We start from the raw sequence: 25,726 nt of genomic DNA on the forward strand, positions 1-25,726 counted from the left end.
TTCACAAGCATAATGATTTCTTTATGCAGAGCTAAGTTTTTACTTATTCCTTTCAACAAATATTCTTGAGTAGTTTTATAATATGCATTAAGCAAAATAACTTACCTTATTTTTTCTGTTGTCATTGTACTTGATTAAGTCTAAAATAAACGTTAACACTTCTTTAGGACAAAGATTATGCACATCTCTTAACAAAGCCATTGCAACTGGCATAGTCTACAAAAAAAGTAAAAAATTTTAAAAGCATGTAATTCAACTTATTCATTACTACAATTATTTGAAGTATGCACTGAAAAAATATTCATTTTAGGTTGGGACATGTATCTAGATGAACACTTATCCTCTTTCCCAAAAGTGCTAAGACCACATTTCTAAAACTGAAGAGTTATGCAGAAATCCAGGAAGGAATTGCAAACTGAACATATACTATAGGCTATATGCCTTGGTACTCAATTGTTGGAAGAAAGTATATACAAGTTATAGAGATTTATTTCTAAATAATAGTGGAAATAGTTATGAATTTTAGCATTGGACAATTATTTAACTGCTAACTTGAACTTTCTAGGCTAAGATGCCTTTAGCTAGTTGTTTATTGGTAGGAACCTTGCTTTCTCCCAGCCAGTTTTGTAGTTAAAGTGTTAAGTTAGTGAGTAAAGTCATGTAGCATATGGTAGTGTTAAATCATCTATTTTGAAAACATTAATTTTCCACTAAGGAAAGGCACTGAACTGAAACCAAACCTACCTTTCTCTGTCAAATTTTCATAAACAAGTTTTCTACAGAAGTAGAAACAGGGCTGGGAGTTTGGCCTAGTGGTAGAGTGCTTGCCTAGCACGCACGAAGACCCGGGTTCGATTCCTCAGTACCACATACATAGAAAAAAGCCAGAAGCTAAGGCTCAAGTGGTAGAGCTCTAGCCTTGAGAAAGTCCAAGGACAGTGCTCAGGCCCTGATCACAAGTCCAGAACTGGCAAAAAAAAAAAAAAAAAAAAAAAAAAAAAAAAAAAAAAATGTAGAAGCACTGTCCACACACAATAACAAATACAAATTCTAGAATTAAAATGAAGCCAATTGAACCCTAAACAAAAGGACAAACAGACAGACATCTTAATCCTTAGAACATGGAGAGATCTGGACTATCTCTTCTAAAGGGGGATGCTGGAATGGAGGTGGCTACTTTCTTGCCTAAAGGACCATAAATAACAGAAGCAGCAACAGTTAGCAAAACTCTGTAACATAATGAGGAAAAGCTCTTTTCCACAGAAACTATCTATCCTATGCCTAATTCTATGCTTCTGTAATTTTGATTTATGAACCAGTCATCTCCTTTCCCTTCACTCTCTGCCTATTACAACAAATATTACATGAAGGGTAAAGTGGTTGAAAATATTAGCTGTTTTCTTTTACCTCAACACATAATAAGAAATACATCTTATAACACATACCTAATGTACACACAATTTATACAAACTAAAAAATAAAAATTCAGCAGGGCACCAGTGGCTCCCACCTGTAATCCTAGCTACTCAGGAGGCTGAGATCTGAGGATCAAGGTTCAAAGTCAGCCCGGGCACAAAAGGACCTGAGACTCTTACCTCCAATTAACCTCTAGAAAACAGGAAGTGTGGCTTGGCTCAAGGGTAGGGTAGTACCCTTGAGCTGAAGAGCTCGGGGACAGCGCCAAGTCTGAGTTCAAGCCCCATGACCCACAAAAAAATTAAGAAATAAAAATAAAAATTCACACTTTCTAATACTGTATATTGTGTTTTCTTTCATTAAAAAAAAATTGAAAACCAGGGATGTGTGGCTGGTGCTCAGGTAGCAAAGCACTTGCCTCATATGCTCAAGGCCCTGGATCCAGAAAAGCATTGTCAGAAAAAAAGAAAAACAGAAAAAGGCAACAAGTAAGTAAAAGAAGTAAAGCAACACACAAGAAAAACCAACAAAAGCCTCTAAATTGATTTTATAACCCTTCATTGTTCACAATTCTAATGTGAAATATTGATCTAAGGAATAGAGAACACACCATAGAACAATAAAGATAATGTATCAGGTGTACAGAAAGTTATCTTTTCCCATACCAAAGAAGCAAGGGTAGGCAACATATTTAAGTATTACCCAATGCTCAGTTCTTCAAAATACAATAATGATATGCCAAAGGCTTCTTTAATTACACTTATATTACCATTTCCAATCTGGATTATCAAGGGCCTGCTCTGACTAAATCTATAAATACATAAATATAAATATTAAATATATCTTCACTTCTACTCTCAATAGGTACCCCAATTTAGTTGGGCAATCCTTTTTACTTTTCCTTCTGTCAAACATAAATCTAAACTTGTCTAAGATCCTCTTCAGTATCTATCATTTCATTAGTTTTTAGTCTATTTTGCCCTTATTCTAGAAAAAGAAATGTTCATATCATTGCTACAAGTTACTTCCTAACTGTGCTCTGTCCTCTCCTCTACTTACTTTCTCCTACATAAATGTTTCCTCTTTCCCTTTCCAATATTCTTTTTTTCCTTTGTATGAAGCAAAGTAAGCCCCAAATATATTTCACTTTATCCTCAGGTGTTCTAATATTCTTGAACTAAAATCATTAAGGAATATGGTTCATTAGTTTTCTATCTATCTTCATTTCTGTATGACTCAAAAAACTACAGTAATTATTTCTAAACCTCCCTGACACCCCTCCATTCCTATTCCCTTTCCTCAATGTGACTCTAACCACACCAAATATTGGATCAGCACGTTAAGCTATCATTTACAGAAAACACACTTTATTTTTTGGTTCACTGTAGGGCTTGAACTTAGGGTTTAGGCACTGTACCCAAACTTTTTGTACTCAAGGCTCTACCACGTTAGACCACAGCACTACTTCCAATTTTTGAGTGGTTACTTGAAGATAAAAGTTGCATGGACTTTCCTGCCCAGGCTGGCTGTGAACCATGGTTCTCAGATCTCAGCTTCCTAAGTAGCTAAGATTACAGGGTGTGAGCCACTGGCACCCAGCTTAGAAAATATACTCTTGGGGCTGGGAGTTTGGCCTAGTGGTAGAGTGCTTGCCTACCATGCACGAAGACATGGTACCACATACATACAAAAAGCTGGAAGTGGTGCTGTGGCTCAAGTGGTAGAGCTCTAACCTTAAGAAAATGCAAGGACATCACTCAGGCCCTGAGACTAAGCCTGGGAGTGGCAAAAAAAAAAAAAAAAAGGAAAAAGAAAAATTTTAAACTAGGTTAACTGTCAAAAGACCCTAAGAACATTGAAAAGTAAACTGTACCTTTTGTAGAAAATAACTTTGAAAGCTTATAAAGTTGTTTGTTTTCACAATGTTTGGACAAGTTTTACAACAAAACATCCTAGTAAAAAGTGATTTCATCGCTGGTGGTCCTGTCCATGTGCTCACCATTGAATTTGCAATCTGAAAACAATTGGAAAAGACTTTCCATCACCACTATAAATATATTTTTTAACTAAATGAAATAAGCTTTCTAACAGCCACTATTATATTTGTCAGAAATTAATACAACTTGGTCTTCATTCGTTTCCAAGAAAATAAACTTGCTCTCAAAAAAAATTATTATATGCATTTAGCTATTTTACACAATGTAATGTTTCATTTACCACATTTTCCCATGTTTCAGGCTCCCATGTTTATAAACAACTTAGACTCTGAACAGACTTTTTCTATCCATTTAGGCAGATATTATTCTAATATTTTAAATGCATCAGACAAACACATTTCAAATAAATCACAAATTTTAAGTAAGCTTTTATAACCAGCCCAAGTGAAAACTAAGCCAAATGCAGTATGCTCAAGACTTTTAAGAATGTTTTACTAGCCAGGCATTACAGTGCATGCCTATAACCTCAGCACATGGGAGGCTGAACTATAAGTTGGAAACATTTTAAGTAACAATGAATTTATTTTCAGAGACCTTGTGTAAACTAAACAATAATGTTGGCCACACCTTTGCAAGACAGAAGCAAGCTGACATTCTCACTCGGTAGAAACACTGCTCTTGCTCTAAGATGTCAGTGAGAGCAAGTCGGGATGCGGGTGTAGGAAACTTCTCCAAGGCCAAGATGGATTCCTGTTGCGCGACAACATCCCTCTCATAGCGGAGTTGATACTGCCACATAAAATCTGATTGCTCAAACTCCACCTTCCTCAGTACTGACATATCTGGATCTATTCTTATCCATAGCAAAGGGGAATCTGCACTAAAAGAAAATACAATTTCCTCATGGTAATACTTAAATCTCTTTTTGGAAGTAAAAATAAAGTAATGAATAATCAGATTCACCTTCACAGACAGTACTCAAGATTAGAGTTCAGCCTCGTGCATAGATAGAGTTATACATCTAAGTCCCTGGTGTCTGGTTGTATTCATTTTTTTTAATGCACCGGCAAATTTTTCATTACTTATTACACTGTAAACTTTTTCAAAATGTTTAACCTGCATCAATCTTGCTAATAAGATCTTTTTAAAGAAAAGTTGTTAGGTAAGATGTTGAATCCTCATTTTTCCCTCTTAAAATATTAGTTAGGGCATTTCTGCTTGAGATTAGGTATGTGAGAAAGAAAAGACTTTTTTTCATTTGATCTCCTGTAGCATAATTGTTAACTATGGTTAAAAGCAGTACCCATCTTAATCAGGCGCCAGTGGTTCATGACTGTAGCTACTAGGAAGCTAAGATCTGAGGATCGTGGTTCAAAGCCAGCCCAGGCATTAAAGTCCATAGGACTCTTATCTCCAATTAACCACCAGAAAACTGGCAGTGGCACTGTGGCTCAAGTAGTAAAGTAGTGGCCTTGAGCTATGGAGCTCAGGGATAGCACCCTGTCCCAAAGTTCAACCCCCCTCCCCCCTACAGACAAAAATGAAAAAAAGAAAAAATATCCATAATTTATTCCTTTAGCAGACTTAATACTTTTTTTTTTTTGGCCAGTCCTGGGGCTTGAACTCAGGGCCTGAACACTGCCCTTGGACCTTCTCAAGGCTAGTGCTCTAGCACTTGAGCCACAGCACCACTTCCAGCTTTTTTCTATGTATGTGGTACCGAGGAATCGAACCCTGGCCTTCGTGCATGCTGGGCAAGCAATCTACCACCAGGCCAAACTTCCAGCCCCTAGACTTAATACTTTTTTAATATGCTAACCTCACGATTACTTTTCAGAAAAGCAAGGCATTTTTGAGTTTCAAAGGCCTACCCTAATTTTATCCTAAGCAGTCGATTAAAAAAAAAAAAAATCAAGTCTAGGCCAAGAGCGTAGCCTAGTGGTAGAGTGCTCACCTAGCATGCATGAAGTCCTGGGTTCAATTCCTCAGTACCACATACTCAGAAAAAGCTGGAAGTGGTGATGTGGCTCAAGTGGCAGAGCACTAGCTTTAGGTAAGAAGTGTCCAAGGACAGTGCCCTAGCCCTAAGTCTAAGTCCAGGACTTGCTAAAACAAAAAGAAAAGAAAAAAAAATCAAGTCTATGTCAATGTTTTCATCAAAAGACTACCATCTGTAAAACAACAATTCAACAAATACCACTGCACTGTGTGTTTATGATCGACAAGATACTTGCTGTGGAAAAAGTTACAACAGTATCGATTGGGAAGGCCAAGTGGACATAACCTGTATGTAAACAATAGGGAATCTGTCATCCAAGTTAGCAAATACATACCTATTTCATAAAAACCATGCAGACACAGGATGAACAAATTACCAAGTTTGTGCCATATTCTATTTAAAAATGAAGCCTTGTCAACCAACAAATATTGTCACATATAATTTACAACAGTTTTGTAAGCTGGGCTTTGAAAACACAAGGAGTTTCAAGTTTTCCTGAAGCTGTGTTTCAAAAACAGTGAATATTGCTGGGTGGCTCACGCCTACAAGCCTAGCTACTCAAGAGGCTGAGATCTTAGGACTGCGGTTCAAAGTCAGTCTGAGCACAAAGTCTTATCTTCAATTAGCCACCAGAAAACCAGAAGTGGCGCTGTGGTTCAAAGTGGTAGAGTAGTGGCCTTGAGCTAAAGAGCTCAGGGATAGCACCACATGACCAACACATGACTGACACACACACACACATACTCTCTGAATATTAACTTATCACTATCACCTAGAGTCACTATAAAATCAGCCCCCCCCCCCCAGCCCAGGGCTGGGAATTTGGCCTAGTGGTAGAGTGAGTGCTTGCCTAGCATGCATGAAGACCTGGGTTCGATTCCTCAGTACCTCAGAAGTGGTGCTGAGGCTCAAGTGCTAGAGCACTAGCCTTGAGAAAAGTCCAAGGACAGTGCTCAGATCCTGAGTTCGAGCCCCACGACTAGCAAAAATCAATCAATCAATCAATCAATCAATCAGGTCCCCCCCACACAGCCAAAGCACTGAATTAGAAACTACATTTTAAGATGGCAAATGATTCATATGAACTTCAGTTTGGCTCACGCCTGTAATCCTAGCTACTCAGGAGGCTGAGATCTGAGGATCTTGGTTCAAAGCCAGCCCGAGGACTAAAGAACATGAGATTCTTGTCTCCAATTGCTACCAGAAAACTGGTGGTGCTATGACTCAAGGGGTCGGTAGCCTGGAGCTGAAGAGCTCATGGACAGCACCTAGGCCCAGTGTTCAAGTCCCATGACTGCCAAAAAAACAAAAAAAAGAGGCCATCACAAAAAGACCAGGACTGCTAAGTGAGGCCACATCTATCTCCACAATTAATACTGTACCATCCTCCTAATTTCACCTCATCCAGTCTAGTTAAGACTTTTAGATTTTGAAGGAGTTAAGATTTTATTTAAATTTATTTCTAACAAAGGTTCTACTGACTTTCAAAAAGGTTTAGAGCCAGGTGTAGTAGTGTACTCCTATAATACCAGAACTTGAAAGACTAAGACAGGAGAATCACAACTTAAAGGCTAGTCTGGGCTATACACAGAGACCCTGACTAAAAAACTCAACTGAGTTTTAAAAGCATTTATTTTGAGAATAATTACATACATTTAATTAACTTACTCCATTGCAGAAAGATCCATGTCAACTTCTTCTCCATTCATCAGTGGGATTTTTTTCTTTTTATTCCTGTTTTTAAAGGAAAGTTTGAAACTGAGATTTCCAAATATGAATGGAGATAAAGAAATATCTTAAACAGTTTATATCCTATGGAAGAATGATTATGAAATGTAATGAAATTTATTCTGAAGATTAGAGTAAATGAAGAACATTTCAACTCTTTTCCTAACCAAAGTTTAGTGAAAAGTAGAACTATATAATTAAATTTCAATTAAATATATACATATATATATATGTGTGTGTGTGTGTATGTACATATATAGATCTAGATATAAATATATGTCTAGACCTACATAGAGATATATCCATATATGTATTCTCAAGAACTAGCAGGTACAGTGATACATAAGGAAAAAAAAGTTTGATCAAGCCAGGCGCAGTGGCTCACGCCTGTAATCCTAGTTATTCAGGAGGCTGAGATCTGTGGATTGTGGTTCAAAGCAAGCCTGGGCAATAAAGTTGGTAAAGATTCTTATCTCCAATTAACCACCAGAAAACTGGAAGTGGTGCTATGGCTCAAGGGGTAGGGTGGTAGCCTTGAGCTGAAGAGATAGGGACAGTGCCCAGGCCCAGAGTTCAAGTCCCACAGCCAACCAAAAGAAAAAAAAAATAGTTAAAGAAATCTTTTTAAATAAACACAACTATAACAAGGCCTAAAATGAGACTGAGGCAATTCCAGATCTATGGATGCATGTACTGTGTTACATATACAAGGGTCTTCTACAAGTCTTTAGCAAAACCAAAAAGAATTGTCATCATGTTAACTATTTCTGTCTTATGAAACCTACTTAAGGTTGACACACTAAAAACTGAAGAAAACAAAAATAAGAAAAATGGACAAAGTCTTTCTGTATTAATTTATCTAAAAAATATTCAAATGACATATTATTGAGGAAAAAAATGAAGAAATGTAATGGAAATAGTAGCAATTCAATGTTTCCAATTTCCAGGGTGCATAGACCAAAAACAAATGGGATTTCACTCTGAATTTCCCAGATAATTAGTAATGTAGAACATATTTCATATCTATTGGCCACTGAAATATTTCTTTTGAGCAATGCCTAGTTAGGTCTATTGCCCCTTTCTTCTTGACTTAAAATGGTTTTACCAAAAAGACAAAAGATAACAAGCATTGAAGAAGATGTGAAAAAAGGGAAGTCCTACAACGTTGGTGAGAACATAAATTAGTACAGTCATTATAAAATAATATGCAAGTTCCTCAAAAGCAGTAGAAACATACGCATCATATGATCTAGCAATTCTACTGGTATATATCTAAAGGAAATATCAATGAGACATCTGTATTCCCATTTTTATTATATCAAGATTCAGAACAGCCACGAAATGAAAACACCTACTGTCTGATAAATGGGTACAGTAAATGCAGTATATATATTGCAAATACTATGGAAAAGAACAAAATCCTATTTTTTTTCAACATTATAGGACAGAACTGAAGACTGCCGTGTTAAATTAAGCCTATGGAGAGAACTACCTCATGATCTCACTTTTTATATGTAACAAAGCATAGATAAGTTGATCTCATAGACATGGAAAATAGAATGTTATTACCAGAGGTTGAGAAGAGCAGGGCAAAAAGAGAAGAAGAAAAACTGATCAGTGGTCACTAAGACTAAGACAGGAGAAAATAGTTCTAATTGCTAATGTACAACAGGAAGACTAACAATTCTGTCCTGTTTGTTTCAAAAAAGCAAGAATAAGAATTATTCTGAATACTCTTTGTTGTTGTTGTTGGCCATGGGACTGAAATCAGGGCCTAGGAGCTGTCCCTGAGCTCTTTTATCTCAAGGTTAGAACTCTACTGCTAGTTTTCTGGTGGTTAATTAGAGATAAGAATCTTATGGACTTTTCTGCCTAGGCTGGCTTTAAACCATATTCCTCAGGTCTTACCCTCCTGAGTAGCTAGGATTGTAGGTATGAGCCACCAGTGCCCAGCTTTCTGAGTGTTTTTAATAAAGAAATGACTTGTATTCAAAAACATAGGTATGCAAAGCCTGATTTAAACATTATACAATGTACGTATTGAAAAATATTTAACTTTTTTTCAAATGAGACATGCTTTATGGGTTAGGGCCAGGAACACTCAAGCAAGAGAGACATATTTTATAAGCTAGAGTAAGGCAAACTCTCAATGAATTAAAAATATATATTCAAGGGCCGGGAGTTTGGCCTAGTGGTTAAAGTGCTTGCCTAGCATGCACGAAGACCCGGGTTCGATTCCTCGGTACCACATACATAGAAAAAAGCCAGAAGTGGTGCTGAGGCTCAAGTGGTAGAGCCCAAACCTTGAGAAAGTCCAAGGACAGTGCTCAGGCCCTGAGCTGAAGCCCAGGACTGGCAAAAAAATAAAAATAAAAATATATATATTCAGCTATAGTATAAAATGAGTATTTTTGTCAAGAATTACACAATGCATAAATGAGTTCTGGAAGTACAAGATTTATCTATTGACAATAAATGTTTTGAGGGACAAGGCGATAGTTAGGAAAGTATTTAAGACGCAAGCTCCTTCAATAGCATATTTAGCTATTTGTTTTAGATTATCTTATCACTTTTTCCAATCTTTCCTGTAGCTTCTAATAAGTGAGTTGGCTTAAATATTACCCTAGCTCCAAAGACTGAAACTTCTATTTCCCTATCCATTTTTTCCTTTTTCCACAAAAGTCAGTTTTAAAAATCAGCTATTAACCATAAAGATGAAAATGTTGTCAAAACAGAATTCAAACAAAGCATGTTTGGTAAAGTTAGCTTGAAGTAAAATAGTAAGGAAAAGGATACCAAATGTTTTACCTAAAAAACTTGTTGTACAATAAGATTTTTATGCTAATATTTGTATTTGTAGTTCAAGAACCACTTTATAGTTATGACTCAATCAGTACCTACCTTCGGCTTTTGGAATGGCAGGGAATATCGTGTTTAAGGCTGTTCTCTTCAATTTGCAGTGTATGATTGAAAGATCCATCTAATTCCTGGACTGTCACTTTAAGTGGTCCCTTTAAAAACAAAAAAATCCTGTTCAAAGTCAATACTAGATGCAAACCACTGTATATTTTTTTTTTTTTTGCCAGTCCTGAGGCTTGAACTCAGGACCTGGGCACTGTCCTTGGGCTTTCTCAAGGCTAATACTCTACCACATAAACCACAGCATCACTTCCAGCATTTTCTGTGTATCTGGTACAGAGGAATCAAATCCAGGGCTTTGTGCATGCCAGGTGAACAATCTACCACTAGGCCACATTCCTGGCCCACCACTGTCTACTTAGTCACAGAGATTTACACCTACATGTATATGTGTATATATATACACACACACAAACACACATTTAAAATAGATATAAAATAAGACTAAACTAGGTATCTTTGGGTAGATAATAAAGCAGGAATGAATAATTTAAGTCTCTTGATGTTCTCATTTGTATTCCCTCTTTTGTTTATATATAGTATGTTCTCATTGTTCTTTACAAAGAAATCTCTTTATGAATCCCCTAATCAACAATCCTATCTTAAATTCTTTCTACACTGAAACTGGAAAGATAGTAGTACAAAACAATCTCTTGCAACAAAGCAACACTTACCACATATTTCTGAGTTCCGGGGGATGTATAATCTTGTTTTATTTCCAGTTCTAAGACATTTCGTTTTCTATTAAATGCAAAACTTCCATAAAATTTTACTACTCCACTCTGGTCTCTGAGGAAAGGTAAAGGAAATTTGACACACTGAAATGAATATATACTAATACAAGATTATCCATTCTAGTATGAATAATTTTCAAATGTATTTGTACTAGATCAAAGCATCAAAACATTTTATTATAGTCCAGGTGGCAAAGTATTCAAAATTCTTGTGAAAAATATTTCCTCAGATTTAAACAAAATTTCTGAAACATAGGGAAATGTGTGTTTTGAAAGCAAAACCACTCTACTGGATTAATATAATAGTGCTGAGATGAAAAAAGCAAAAATTGCTAAATTCCAAAGTACTATTTAAGCTGTGCCAACCTTTAACCACAATTGAAAGTCAGGAGACCATTTCCTATTACAACTTATGCTACCGGTCTGTCTGTTGGGTTGTCTACTTCATTTACCTTCAAACATATCTTTTACTCACTTAAGAAAAAGTGCAACAAAACATGCCCAAGTTTACAAACTTAAACAAATGTGTACGTATGCTATCTCAATAGTCAGGAGCTTGACAGTAAACAACTTACAGCTCATTTATTTTCAGTATTTTTTAGAAATAAACAAGTTATATTCCCTTACGCCACACCTCATCCCTCTTCTTCCACCTTCCCCACTTCATTGGAAAGGATACACCCATTGCTTTATTAAGGGCTGGATGTCTTTGCCAGAGACATTTGAAATGGATTTCAAAAATCCAGATGTGGAAACCAACATCTGACTCCACATATGTGACTGGAACTTCTGAGATGAAGCAGTACTAGCCAGACTTAGAAGTTTATTGAAAACCTTTAAAAACAAAAGTATTTTATTAAGTTTAGATCCATACTGCACTACAGTTTTATCTTAACAATTATAGAGGACAAAAATTTCACAACTTATATAGATAGTTCTTGTTAAGACTACACACAACAGATACAATACCATTTGCCAAAATATGAGTGTTCTTCATATTAACACTATTGAATGATATACTCATAAAATATTAAGAAAATTACACTAACATCTATAAATTTTTATGTGTTTTATAGACACTAAAAATTCATAACCTAAGAATACTTAATAGGAACCCAATACTCCCTTATCTTAGACATATAATAAATCTATACCCTTTTTCCTACTTAAAAGAAAGGGCTAGATGTATATCCACCCAGAATACCACAAACCAGGATACCATTAAGACACTTACACATCCATGTTCATTGCTACACTATTCACAATTACAAAGTGCAAACAGCCCAGATGCCCTACAACAGATGAGTGGATCAAGAAAATATGATATACATACACAATGGAATTTCATTCATAATTGTAATATTATGTCACTTGCCAGGAAATAGACCTAGAACTCATGTTAAGTGAAGTAAAGCAGGCTGAGAGAGTCAAAGGGCACACAGTTTCTCTAAAAAAGCTAGATCTGAAGCTAGGAGTTTGGCCTTAGTGGTAGAGTGCCTACCTAGCATGCACGAAGACCCTGGTTCGATTCCTCAGTAGCACATACATATAAAAAGCCAGAAGTGGTGCAGTGGCTCAGAGTAGAACACTACTAGCCTTGAGGAAAGTTCACGGACAGTGCTCAGGCCCTGAACTCAAGCCCAGGACTGGCCAAAAAAAAAGCTAGATCTAAAAATACAACTATGCATGATAACATATATAAGCCTCAAGGCACTTATACAACACCAAACTGACTAAAGAAAGGTATACTCAGGAGAGGAATCAAAGACATAAAGCCTCTGAACAACAAATGCACTGTTTATCAAAATGAATACCAAGAAGAACCATGTTTTGGGAGACAGGTGAGAGGGAGAGGATCACAGGAGTAGAGAAAGGTGGGCAAATGTAGTCATTATATTGAAAATTTATTATGTATAAAATGAACTAAGTAACTTGAATATGGACAGAGGAAAATGGGGAAGAACAAAGGAAAAAGGGTGACACCAACCAAGAAGCATTGTACTCACAATGACTTATGTAACTGAAACCACTTTGTATAACTAATAATAATAATATTTTTAAAAGGAGGATAGAGAAGAGTGCAAGAAGTGAGTACACTGGTAATAACAATGCTCGCCTAGGTTGCCTAAGTATCTTGGCTCAATCAACAACACTGTAAAAAAAAAAAATCACCAACACTGTTGTTTGAGATGTACATCCCACTATCTTTTGTCTGGGCTGACCTCCAACTGCAATCCTCCCATTTTCTGCCTCCTGAGCAGCTGGAATAAGTACATATATGATAATACTCATTAAGTAGCTTATGCTTGTAATCCTAGCTACTCAGGAAACTGAGATCTGAGGATCAAGGTTCAATGCCAGGCAGGCAAAAAAGTCTGTGAGACTCTTATCTCCAATTAACCATCAAATAGACAAAAATGGAGCTGTGGCTCAAGTGGCAGAACTCTAACCTTGAGCAAAAACACTTAGGGACAGAGAAGAGGCCTTAAATAGAAACTCCAGAACTGGCACACATACATACACATACACACACACAGAAAAATCATTAGCATTTATGCCATTATAAAAAAGTAGATTCAATATCTTATAGACTACCTTTCTCATTTTAAAAATTACTTGTTTTCTAATCTAAAGGTAACATGAAAGACAAAAGGACCAAAAAACTTAACTTTAGGGCAAACTTGAAGTGCTATTTTTTATATATATATATAATTTTGGAGGTCACATTAGGACTTAGAGCCTCCTATTTCTTTGCTTAGAAAATACAACTTAAGTGATCTTCCCAGCTTTAGTTGTTTTTCTGATAGGGTTTTCAATCTTTGCCACTTCTTCTACATTGTCTCCTGCAGATACCACCACACTTAGCTTGTTGTTTAAGATATGCATCCCACAATCTTTTGTGTGGGCTGACCAACTGCAATCCTCCCATTTTCTGCCTCCTGAGCAGCTGGAATTATAGTGTAAGCCACTGCACCCAGACAAAAATGCTTTGTAAAAGAATGAAATTAGTTGCACTTGCTTGGACCAAAGAAAGTTATCAATAGAAAAACTGGCTGAATATTTATAATGCCCTTGTCTGCCCCTTTGCTTTTTCTTGCACTATAACTTCTTTCAGCAAAATTTTAGAAATGCAGTGAAACTTAGTAACAAAAATATACATCATTTAAACTGGGTTGAATCTTATTTGTGAAAACATTTCAAAACAGAATCTCGTACCTAACCTGTCTGGTAGAATATAAAATCAGATAAATAAATATGTCTTGTTTTCATTCTCACATTCTAGTTTGATTTTCCTAATAATCATGCACATACAGGTCAGGTATGGTTCCAATTCTGCACTTGAGGAAAGACAATTCAAGGGACAAACAAAAGGTATAATCCAGACTCCATTCTGCATCACAGTATCTAGATTACACAGATATCCTCCTTTACTGTTAGCATTTACCTGTAGCATAAATTCCATACTGATCCTATTTTCAATCAATCTCATCACAAGATGAGCTTTACACTGAAACATTGTGTAGTATTCCCAGGAGAGAGTATGCGGGTGCTTTATCGAAAAGTGCAGGTGGGATGCTGGACTTTAAAAGAAAAAAAAAAAGATTTACTTAATATACAAATTTGACAATACATTTCAAGATGTCCTATAAAAGAAAAAAAGTTCACTTTATGAGAATATATAACCAGTTTCTTTAATGGTAATAAATACCTAAAATGAACTTAATTAAACTTATATGGCTGAAAAGAAACACATACTAAGGCTTGCCTGGGTACTGTCCCTGAGTGTTTTTATTCAAGGCTAGCATTCTACCACTTGAGACATAGCTCTACTTCAGGATTTTTGGAGATAAGAGTTTCACTTTCCTGCCTAGGCTGGCTTCGAACTTCAATCCTAAAATTTCAGCCTTCTAATTAGCTAGAACAACAGGTAAGAGTCACCAGTGCCCAGCTGTGCATTAATATTTCTGCATACTTTATTCCTTTTTCAGCTGGTGTCAGCCTTAAGAAACATTGTATATGTGCTCCTAGAGAAACAAAGTTTCTGATACCATCTGAAAAATAAACATACTTATCCTTTTCTTTTCCTCCACCAAATATAGGATGTAGTAAAACTCCCCCAGTTTTCAGCTCATATGCCACTATTTTATCTAGTTCCTAAAAGACACAAAAACAGAAGTCAGTAAAACCTATTCCACACAAATTTTAGAAGTAAACTGTAAATTTTCATTCCTGAAGTCAAAAGGCAAATTTAAGTATAAAGGATTTAGATAAGCAAACTACATAGTTGCCTGGATGCTAAGTATGTCTTCTTTATTTTGTAACTTCAGAAAAGACTAGCAGCCTGACAACTTTTTCTCTTCTCAAGTTCTCAACTTGATTTCTTCTTAGCACTTTGCTTCTGGAGACCGAAGTAATGAGAATTAAGATCAGAAACCCATCTTCTATAATACAACATACATTAATGCCTAACAAAGTTTATATTTTATTTTTTGCTGGTCCTGGGGCTTGAACTCAGGGCCTAAACACTGTCCTTGGGCTTTCCTCAAGGGTAGCACTCTACTACTTGAGCCACAGCAACACTTTGAGCTTTTCTAGGTATGTGGTGCCAAGGAATCAAACCCTGTCTTCATGCAGGCTAGTAGCTAGGCAAGCACTAGGCCAAACTCCTGGCCCTTAATTGAAAGTTTTAAGTAAAAAGAAAAGACACTATGATTATGCTGGAAACTCAAAACTAGTCTGAATAATATATAGTATAGGAAAGTTATGAACAGTAAATAAAGTGGTTAAATTTATTACAATGTCTGATACCATGTATGTGCTTTGATTTTTTTCTTCAGAAATGGCGCTAACTACTCCAAATATATGAATCCTTTCATAATCTCTGGTGCCTGAGATCTTTAGTAACTACTTTTTACTGAGTACTTAGTGGCTCATTCCTGTAATCCTAGTTACTCAAGAGGCTGAGATCTGAGAATCAAGGTTCAAAGATAGACAGGAAAAACCATTATATTCTTATCTTTGGCTCAAAGTGGTAGAGCACTAGCCTTCAGCCAAAAGATCTCATGGATAACACCTAGGCCCCTAGTTTAAGCCCCACAACTGACAAAACAAACAAAACAAAAAAAAAAAGAAACAATGCTAACTTTTGGGTTTTGTTAAAGATTGGATGTTAAAAAACATAGAATAAAGAAAAGAGGAAGAAGCCAGGTATTAGTGGCTTATGCCTCTTTCCTCTTCTTCCCAGTTTCTCATCATTTTTCGGCTAAAGCTCATGTTATTACTCTGAAGACATCTGAGATACTCTTCCCAGGATGACTGGCACCATGTAATCAATCCAACTTTGCTCTTCATCGTGGCATACAGAAGTAGCACATGGAACTTCTGGAGTTTAGGCCTAGGTCTAAAATTTTGCTTTCATTATTACAAATCACCATGTATAGTATGTTGCAGAAATATATGTATCACAATATCTGCCCATGAGGTACTTTCCAAGATGAGATTTGGAGAGATTAACTGACTATAAGCTCAACAAATTTAGAAAACAGTATAAATCACCTCCATGAAAAACTGGGATGCATCTACTGACCAATTTGTAATTTACAGTTTAAAAGTTTGCTTCATGAAGTGACACTGTCCAAAAGAAATGTACTTATTACCTGCCTTATGAAATGGTAACTTATCTACTCATCTGTATATCACCTTTATAATAACAATTTAAAAAATGCTTAATGTTTTCTTCTGTAGGAAAAAGCAAAGTCTTCAAGAGCTAATGGTGATAGATCCTTAGTTCTTCTCAGTATAGTGATTCTCACTGTCCCAGGGAAAAAACTCAGCTGTTTTCAGCAATACTTTAAAATTATTTTGCAATGGTTTAAAGTAATATATAGGATGACCTGAAACTGGGAAAGTACTATAATATAGTTTTCTGATTTATAAGTAAATAATGGACCCAGATCTTATTACCTCCTTAATCCAATGGCGGTACTCATTAACACCAAAAGTTTTTTTCATCCAAAGTCCATAAATATAGCCTGAAATCCCTTTCAGCACCCACTCATCAGACCTGGGCAAAAACATCAAAATAAACTTTTTTTCAATTATAAAAACTCTTTATGAGAGGTTAACAAAAATAGTACAGTTAAGTATAGTGTATACTTCCCTGATTTCTAAAAGAAAAAAATGTTAACTTATTACGTTTCCCAAATTCCTCCAGTTGAGGTGCCATTCAGAATGACTTCTTTGTATTGCCCTGTACCTTAATTATTTATAAGACTACTTTATAATTAGGGCAATGTAATTCAGTGGTAGGGCATTTGCCTAACATGAACAAAACCAGTAGAGAAAAAAATAAAAAGCTTTGTAAGTCTTATTTCAAGTACAATTTACCATTGTACATGTTCTCTACTCTACCAGCAAAACTTTCCTGCCCAATTCTGGTCACATTGTCTGCTTTGTCTGCTTCTAGGAAGGATTTACCCACAACCAAGATGGCACTGCTCAGTGCAGAAGTTTCTGTTCTATTACTACCCTACATATAACTTTGAATAATATTCTAAAACTTAATAGTAAATTAATTTAGTTTTTGTTTTTTCCAGAAGATTAGCACCACTCACTCATGTATTTACTCCAGTGTTCATCTATCTAAACATTTTGTCTACTGTATTCCAGGTATTGTATCTTAATGAAACTAGGTGTAATTTTAGGGAAAATCAAATCAAGAGGCCCTACCCTGCAGCTAGAAAAAAAAACAAACTATTTATACAGTATATATGGTATAAGATGTAAATAACTAAAGATTATAATCTTGAGTCAAGGCCTGGCCCATGCTAGGTAAGTGATCTACTAATATGCTATATCTCCAGCCCCAAAATGTTCCGACTGCACTCTCAAGTAAACTGGTCAGTACTACACTATACAGGAGAACTCTCTTGCCTTAAATGGTACCTGGAACATTTCCAACTACTTGGAACTCTGATATTAGAATTCTAATTATATTTTTCTATATATTCACAATTTGTGCAGCATTCAGATGTGTGTGTGTGTGTGTGTGTGTGTTATGTGTATGCTGGTCCTGAGAATTCAATTCAGAACCTGAGCACTGTCCCTGAGCATTTTTGCTCAAGACTTGCACTCAGCCACTTGAACCACAGCTTCATTTCTAGCTTTTTCGGTGGTTAATTGGAGAGTAACAGTCCACAGGACTTTCGTACCCAGGCTGGCAACCCTCAGATCTCAGCCCCTTTTGAGCAGCTAGGATCACAGGCATGAGCTACCGGTACCCAATTTGCATTCAGACTTCTTAGTATTTGGTAGCTGATTCTGGAGCTTTAACTCAGGGACTGGATGCTGTCCCTGAGCTTTTTTGCTAAGGCTACTTATTCTACCACTCAAGCCAAAACTCCACTTTGACTTTTCAGTGGTTAATTAGAGATAAGACTCTTATGGACCCTTCCTGCCTAGGCTGGCTTCAAACTATAATCCTCAGATCTCAGCCTCCTAATTAGCTGGGATTACAAGTACAGCCACTAATACCTGGCTAGCATTCAGATATTTTTTTAAATTTAATTTTATTTTATATTGTTGGGATAATGTATAGAGGGGTTAGTTATATTGGCTAGGTAGTAGATGTATTATTACTCACACATTGATACCCCTTGTAATGTTTTTGTCCCCATTTCCCTCCCCAGCTCCCTCCCAACCATCTTGGTTTCCCCCTTCCCTTTCCTATTTCAAATAAACAAATAAACGTATATACAATATACCAGGTAAAAATAAGGCACTGTTTTATCAAAATTATACTTCAATTTTTAAGGTAAATTATTGAAGTAATCATATTGATTTTAAGAAATTTAGATGAGGGGGGTGGGGGGGAGGGCAATGGGTACCAAGACATGTGAAAGGGTATCAATGTATGTGAATTAATGCACCTTCTATCTGGCAAATATCATCTAACCCTTTTATTAATTACAATAAAAAAATTTAAAAAAAAAGAAATTTAGATGAAACTTAAAACTTACTATTTTTCATTAGATATATAGCAAACATTTTTTATATTTATTTCTTTGAAATGAGGTTTTACTATATAGCCTAGGAAAACTTCAAAACTGTGTTCCTCATATCTTAACCTACCATCATAAATAAGGCATGCTGTCACCATATCCAGGCTCCACACAATATATTTTAAAACATTATCTATTAAATAAGCAAAACTCAACTTACTTTACAGAAAAAGAAAACAAAACAAAGTACTCTTTCCATTTCGTCAGTAATTATAAACTCTGCAATTGCTTACCAAGACATCCTGGATATGAAACATCCAAAAAATTGCTGGGCCAAGGACTGGGCTAAACATCTCCTAGTAAGAGGCGTCTCATCTATAATCATGGCACTGTGTAATAGGTTTGTGCTGAAATGCAAAAGAGGAAAGTAAATTATAATCAAGAAACATTTAGGGCTGGGAGTTTGGCCTAGTGGTTAAAGTGCTTGCCTCGCATGCATGAAGACCCGGGTTCGATTCCTCGGTATCATATACATAGAAAAAAGCCGGAAGTGGTGCTGAGGCTCAAGTGGTAGAGCTCTAACCTTGAGAAAGTCCAAGGACAGTGCTCAGGCCCTGAGCTCAAGCCCATGACCGGCAAAAAAAAAAAAAGAAACATTTAGACAAAAAAGAAAAATCATACTTTCCAACAGACAAAAGAACTTATTAGATGCAAACGAGAAAAACCAGAATGTCCTCCAAACAGCTTTACAAACCTTTTGAAAACTTACCTGAAATTCACCTTAGTAAGTTTTGTTTATAGGAAAGAACATGCATTTTCTCATTGCTTTCCATTAAAAAAAAAATGTAAGAATTTTTTTCTAGAGGGTTGGGAGAAACTGATGTTAATCAGAAACTGCTAATATTGCTAATATCAAAGGGCTATCTAGGATAGAAAGTATTTTCCCCAGCCAGACAGGGTGGCACATGCCTGCACACTAGAGGGTGAAGCAGGAGGATCCTTAGCTACACAGAAAGATGTTGTCCAAGAGAATAAAAGAAACAACAACAACAAAATGTTTCCACCAGATATCAGAGGCTCATGCCTTCAGGATGCTGACTCTGAGAATCAAAGTTTGAAGCTAGACAGAAAAGTCTGTAAAACTTTTTTTCAATTAACCAGAAAAATCCTGGAAGTGGAGCAGTGGCCCAAATGGCAGAGCTTTAGCCCTGAATGAAAAAGCTAAGGGCTCAGGACCTGAGTTCAAGCTCCAGTATCAATATTAACACTTTGTTTTCTACTGCTTACATTTTTTGGGGGGAGTGTAGAGCAGTCCTGGGCTTGAGCTCAGGGCCTGAGCACTGTCCTTGGGCTTTCCTGAAGGGTAGCGCTCTTGAGCCACAACACCATTTCTGGCTTTTCTATGTATGTGATACAGAGGAATCGGACCCAGGTCTTCGTGCATGCTAGACAAGCACTCTACCACTAGGCCAAACTCCCAGCCCTCTGCTTACTTTTAAATACACCATCCCACTGAATATTTTGAACTACATAATGGAGAATGCAACAGTGGTATTATTATTCCCCCATTTTACATACAAGAAAATTAAGGAACATAGGTAAAACTGTCTTTAAAACACAATTGTGTACATTTGGAAGTTTTAAATGTTTCAAAGAAAGGATCAAAAACAGAGGCAGAAATGCAGGAGACAAAAAAGACAGGAAAGGAAAAGTATTAATTTTTCAGCAACAAATTTCTGATTTCAGCAAATATTAAATATATACATATATTTTAGCTTTTTAATCATATAGTAAACATGAAAAATATTAATATCAGTTAATTTATTGTGTTGTGGTAGTGTTCGTGTGGATTCAATTCTGGGCATGAGCACTGTCTGTGAGCTTTGGTGATCAAGGCTAGTGCTCTACCACTGAGCCACATCTCTACTTTCAGCTCTTTGTGGTTCACTGGAGATAAGAGTTTCATGAACTTTCCTGCCCAGTTTGAGGTTGACTTCAAACTGTGATGATCAGTTATCAGCCTCCTGAGTAGCCAGGATTTCAGGCATGAGCTGGCAGCAATGAGTCTTCTAAGTTTCTTTACATTTTTCCATGTTTGAACACTTATCCAGATTTAAACATTTTCCAACATCTATACTAGGGCAAAAAAGTTCAAAATTCATTTTGAAATTATCATTGAACCAACCTTACCTTCTCCTACTATCTTAGGCATTTGAAACTTGAGGGTACACTAACCTAAAAATGCTCATAGAAGCATAGGCCGCCACTTCAACATAGGCCTCATCAATGAACACAGTCTTAAAACAGGAATATGGATAACGACACGTAAGAATTTCTTCGTAAAATTCAAAAACTTCATGAAGATAAGATGTTGTATGTTTAAGCAATGGAAGAAGTTGAGGTAAACAAAAATGAGTAACCTAAAAATAAAAAGCAAGGAAGATTAAGGAAAAGTTAACTTGAAAGTGTTAAACTGCCTAAATAATTAATGCTTATATAAATGTTTTGTTTTTACCAGTTTCATGATGCTGAAAAAAACTGTGCTAAAACAAAAATTAGTGATGTGGGCCAGGAGCATATAGTGGAAGAGTTCTCGCCTAGCCTGCACAAAGCCCTGGGTTCAATTCCTTGATACCACATACACAGAAAAAGCCAGAAGTGAATCAGATGGCAGAACACTAGCCTTAAGCACTTTAAGTGTCCAAGGAGGGCCAGGAGTTTGGCCTAGTGGTAGAGTGTTTGCCTAGCATGCATGAAGACCTGGGTTGGATTCCTTGGTACCACATATATAGAAAAAAGCTGGAAGTGGTGCTGAGGCTGAAGTGGTAGAGCTTTATCTTTGAGAAAAGTCCAAGGACAGTGTCCAGGCCCTGAGTTCAAGCCCCAGGACCGGTAAAAAAAAAAAAAAATTAGGGATGTTAATGAATTGCATTTACAAACTACCCACAATATTGAAATTTTTAATCATGATGTATTATATATGAGTGAAATACTTAAACCTACTGAAAATAAAAATTAGGTTCCAAATTAAATTAGAATTTCTTTTGTCATACATACAGAACAAAGAATTAAAATTCTAGGGCTTACTGTAAAATTATTAAAAAGTATCTGCTTTAATGAACACAATACATTTCATAGTAATGTTAATAATTTGTGTATGTGTTGCTAGAATTGAATCCAAAGCCTAGCTATATCCTCTATCTTGAACTATTATAAGTCCCTGTATCTTAGTAAATCTAAGATATAATTAATGCTAATTATAATAAAGAATAACTACTGTAGTCTCTTCAAGTACATTCAAGCACATTCTGAAAGCTCCAGGGGAGCTTATATTCACAGTGAGAAAATTGAGAAAGTGATTGGTAGAGCGGCTCAAGTAGCTGAGCAATTACTTAACAAGCATGAAGTCTTTTGAGTTCAAACCTGCCAAAAAAAAAAAAGCCTGTGTTTTACTAATACTCTTCTTTTTAAAGAGTGGGGAAGGGCAGATGCAAATATAAGAGGAGGACACTTACCTCGTGCATATATGGATCTACAAGTATTTCAAAAGGTCCAATGGCCAAGGAGATATTTGAGGCTGCTGTAGGAATGGTAAGCATATAATGGAAGGTCTTCTTCCTCATATCATGAGTATATACTGTCTCTACCAGATCTCCATTGGACACAGCCACCATTGCAGCATCTACTGTAAATTCCAATTTCCATGTACACAATTCAGAGTATGAATCAACACATGGGAACCAAAATCTAGAAAAAAAGATTGACAGTATGAAAAATTGCTTTTCCATCTAAGTTATTTTGACATTTTGAGAAAACACGTAGGAAACTTAAGATATTTGGCTAATAAAGCTTTTTAGTACACATTTAAAAAACAAAACAAGGGGCAGGCCGGGAGTTTGGCCTAGTGGTTAAAGTGCTTGCCTAGCATGTGCGAAGACCCGGGTTCGATTCCTTGGTACCACATACATACAAAAAAGCTGGAAGTGGTGCTGAGTCTCAAGTGGTAGAGCTCTAGCCTTGAGAAAGTCCAAGGACAGTGCTCAGGTCCTAAGCTCAAGCCCAGGACTGGCAAAAAAAAAAGACAGCAATAAAAAGGTAATTAAAAACAGTAGTATAAAATGTATTTCTTAATTCTAAGGTTAGTCAGATATTGCTAAAATAAAGTTTGTCTTGTGGGTTTGAACTCAGGGCCTAGGTTCTGTCCCTGGGCTCTTTTGCTAAAGCCTAGCATTCTACCACTTTGAGCCATAGCACCACTTCTGGTTTTCTGGTCTTTCCTGCCTGAGATGCTTTTAAACCACAATTCTCAGCTCTCAGCCTCCTGAGTAGCTGGGATTACAGTCATGAGCCACAAGATAATTGATCAATAATGGGAGATGGTAAATGACAGCAAGTAGGAAAAGGCATCTCTGTGGTGTTGGTAATGCTATAGGTCTTGATGTCAGTGTAGATATGGCTTTGCATACTTCTGACCATTGTACAAAACCCCCGTGCAGTGTTCTGTACCTATGTTTTACTTCATTCAGCACAAAGAAAAGAACCATGAAAAATGATTATTTCAGAATACAATTTGAAAGGGTACAAACAAGAGTAAGATACAAGAATGACCAAAAACAATTATTGGGATACGATTTGAAAGAGGATTAAGTCCACTGTTAGTGGGAGTGTAAACTCATTCAACCATCCTAGAAAGCAGTATGGCGATTCCTCAAAAGACTAAACATAGAGTTCCCCTATGACCCAGCAAGTCTACTCCTTGGCATTTACCCAAATGTCCACAAATAAGAGCATACTAAACTTACTAGCACAATGCTGATGTTCACTGCAGCATTATTTATCAGAGCTAAGATATGGAACCAACACAGATGCTCCTCAGTAGATGATTTGATCAAGAAGATGTGGTACTTACACACAGTGGAATTTTATGCTGCCATCAGAAAAAAATGACATTGCCCCATTTGTAAGGAAATGGAAAGACTTGGAAGAAATTATATTAAGTGAAATAAGCCAGATCCAAAGGAACAGAGGTTCCATGGTTTCCCTCATTTGTAATTAGTACACATGTAGGACTCTCCTAGCAGAGGACAAAATAGTTCAAAAGCTATGTACAGCTGGGCATGGTGGCTCATTCCTGTAATCCTAGCTTCTCAGTAGGTTGACTTCTGAAGATCAAGGATCAAAGCCAGCCTGAGAAACAGGCACTAAGGAACTTGAGACTCTTATTTCCAATTAACCACTAGAAAACGGGCTCAAGGGGTAGGGCGGTAGTCTTGAGCTGAAGAACTCAGGGACAGCTCCCAGGCACAGAGTTCAAATCTCATGACTCAAAAAAACAAAACAAAAACAAAAACAGGTATGTACATATGGTCATATTGGATGACGCTAAAGGAAATGAACTCTAGATATGGAAACAAGAGGTTTATCTTTGTGATTGTTGTTCCTAATGTACTATGTTAGTTCTTTTCTTCTTTTTTCATCTTATGGTTAATCTCATGTGGGTACTGTATCTGACTTTGTTACCTGGTATATTGTGCATATGTTTATTTGCTTATTTGACATAAGGAAAGGAAGGGGGGAAAACAAGGTGATTGGAAGGGGTGGGGGTGGGAAATGGGGACAAAAACCTGAGAACTGTAACCCTCTATACATTATCTCAACAATAAATTTTTTAAAAGGCGTAAGTTTAAAGAAATCATGGCATACTTGTCACAGTGTACAAAAGGAAAGCATTACAAATATCTACACAACAAATATACAATTGGAAAACCAAATGAACTAAAAATAAGTTTATAACCTACCTTGTGGAATTTTGATATCCACAAGAGAAGACATGAGCACCTCTTTCTGCCATACTCCCCTCTATACTAGGTACCACAAAATGAAGACCTCCTTTCGGCTGATCCAAAGAAAAATTAATGTGTATCTTCAGGACCTTTAACTCTGTATAAAATAAACATACAAAATTTAAAAATAATAAAAATAAACACATATCAGCTGATACATAAAAATAAGAATAGTGACCTACATACTAAGGTCAAGGATAGTGAATACAATTAAATCAAAACCTGAATTTTATATTAAAAATCATGACTTTTTTTTTTTTTTTTTTTTTGCCAATCCTGGGGCTTGAACTCAGGGCCTAAGCACTTGTCCTTGGGCTTTTTCCTCAAGGCTAGCATTCTACCACTTGAGCCACAGCACCACTTCTGGCCTTTTTCTAGGTATGTGGTACTGAGGAAATGAACCCAAGTCTTTGTGCATGCTAGGCAAGCACTCTACCACGGGGCCAAACTCCCAGCCCTTATCATTTATCTACTCAATAACCTACCCTCTGCAGACATTCCTATCTCCAATTACTCTAATTGGTATTTATAGTTCTCCATGAAGTCATACCCCTCAATATTTCTGACACTTCAATGTTTAAAGAAAAATATGCAGCTGGAGATTTAGCTTACTGGTAGAGTACCTTCTTAGCATGTTTGGGCCCTGGGTTACCCAACCCCTAGAAAACAAAACAAACCCAACTCCTATAATAGACACTTAAAGCCTTCCAAACACAACTGCATACTTTCAAGTTTTCTCCAGTTGCATTTCTATCAAAACTGCTAATTCTAGTTGATTTAGAATAACCATATGCTGCTTTCATTAAAAATATTTGGCCAGATATAATGAGTGATTGTTGTCCTTAATGTACTATGTTATCTCTCATCTCTTTTGCTGTCCCTTGGTTATCTCATATTGTTATAGTATTTCACCTTATTATCTGATATATTGTATATATGAGTATTTGGTTATGTGAAATAGGATAGGGAAGGGGGGAAAACAAGATGGGGGGCGGGGGTGGGGGAAGGGAAATGGGGACCAAGGCATGAGAAAGGGTATCAATGTTTGTGAAGTAATGTACCTTCTATCTGGTGAATATAATGTAACCCTTCTATTAATTACAATAAAAAACATATGGAAAGAAAAAAAAATATTTGGCCAGGCACTGGG

At 36.4% G+C, this 25,726-nt stretch overlaps 1 protein-coding gene across 2 annotated transcripts in view; it reads right to left on the reverse strand.

Moving 5' to 3' along the window:
* Window positions 1-25,453, reverse strand: part of Taf2 (TATA-box binding protein associated factor 2) — a 60,688-nt gene extending 35,235 nt beyond the window's left edge. The window contains exons 1-14 of one of the 2 annotated variants that reach the window (XM_090339319.1): window positions 24,532-25,445; window positions 22,249-22,480; window positions 20,969-21,153; window positions 19,027-19,140; window positions 16,698-16,797; window positions 14,803-14,888; window positions 14,179-14,314; window positions 11,413-11,567; window positions 10,674-10,788; window positions 9,982-10,091; window positions 7,021-7,086; window positions 3,981-4,233; window positions 3,290-3,430; window positions 106-216 (exon numbers count right to left, since the gene is read on the reverse strand). In XM_090339319.1, the coding sequence (XP_090195445.1) occupies window positions 106-216; window positions 3,290-3,430; window positions 3,981-4,233; window positions 7,021-7,086; window positions 9,982-10,091; window positions 10,674-10,788; window positions 11,413-11,567; window positions 14,179-14,314; window positions 14,803-14,888; window positions 16,698-16,797; window positions 19,027-19,140; window positions 20,969-21,153; window positions 22,249-22,480; window positions 24,532-24,722 (1,995 nt within the window). In that variant the 5' untranslated portion in view covers window positions 24,723-25,445. Of the gene's footprint in view, window positions 1-105; window positions 217-3,289; window positions 3,431-3,980; window positions 4,234-7,020; window positions 7,087-9,981; window positions 10,092-10,673; window positions 10,789-11,412; window positions 11,568-14,178; window positions 14,315-14,802; window positions 14,889-16,697; window positions 16,798-19,026; window positions 19,141-20,968; window positions 21,154-22,248; window positions 22,481-24,531 lie in introns of both variants that reach the window. The other variant, XM_090339320.1, reaches the window with a different exon arrangement.
* Between the last annotated feature and the right edge of the window lie 273 nt (window positions 25,454-25,726).

This window comes from Megascapheus bottae, chromosome 9 (assembly GCF_031878675.1).
Source record: "Megascapheus bottae isolate mThoBot1 chromosome 9, mThoBot2.hap1, whole genome shotgun sequence".
NCBI lineage: Eukaryota > Metazoa > Chordata > Mammalia > Rodentia > Geomyidae > Megascapheus > Megascapheus bottae.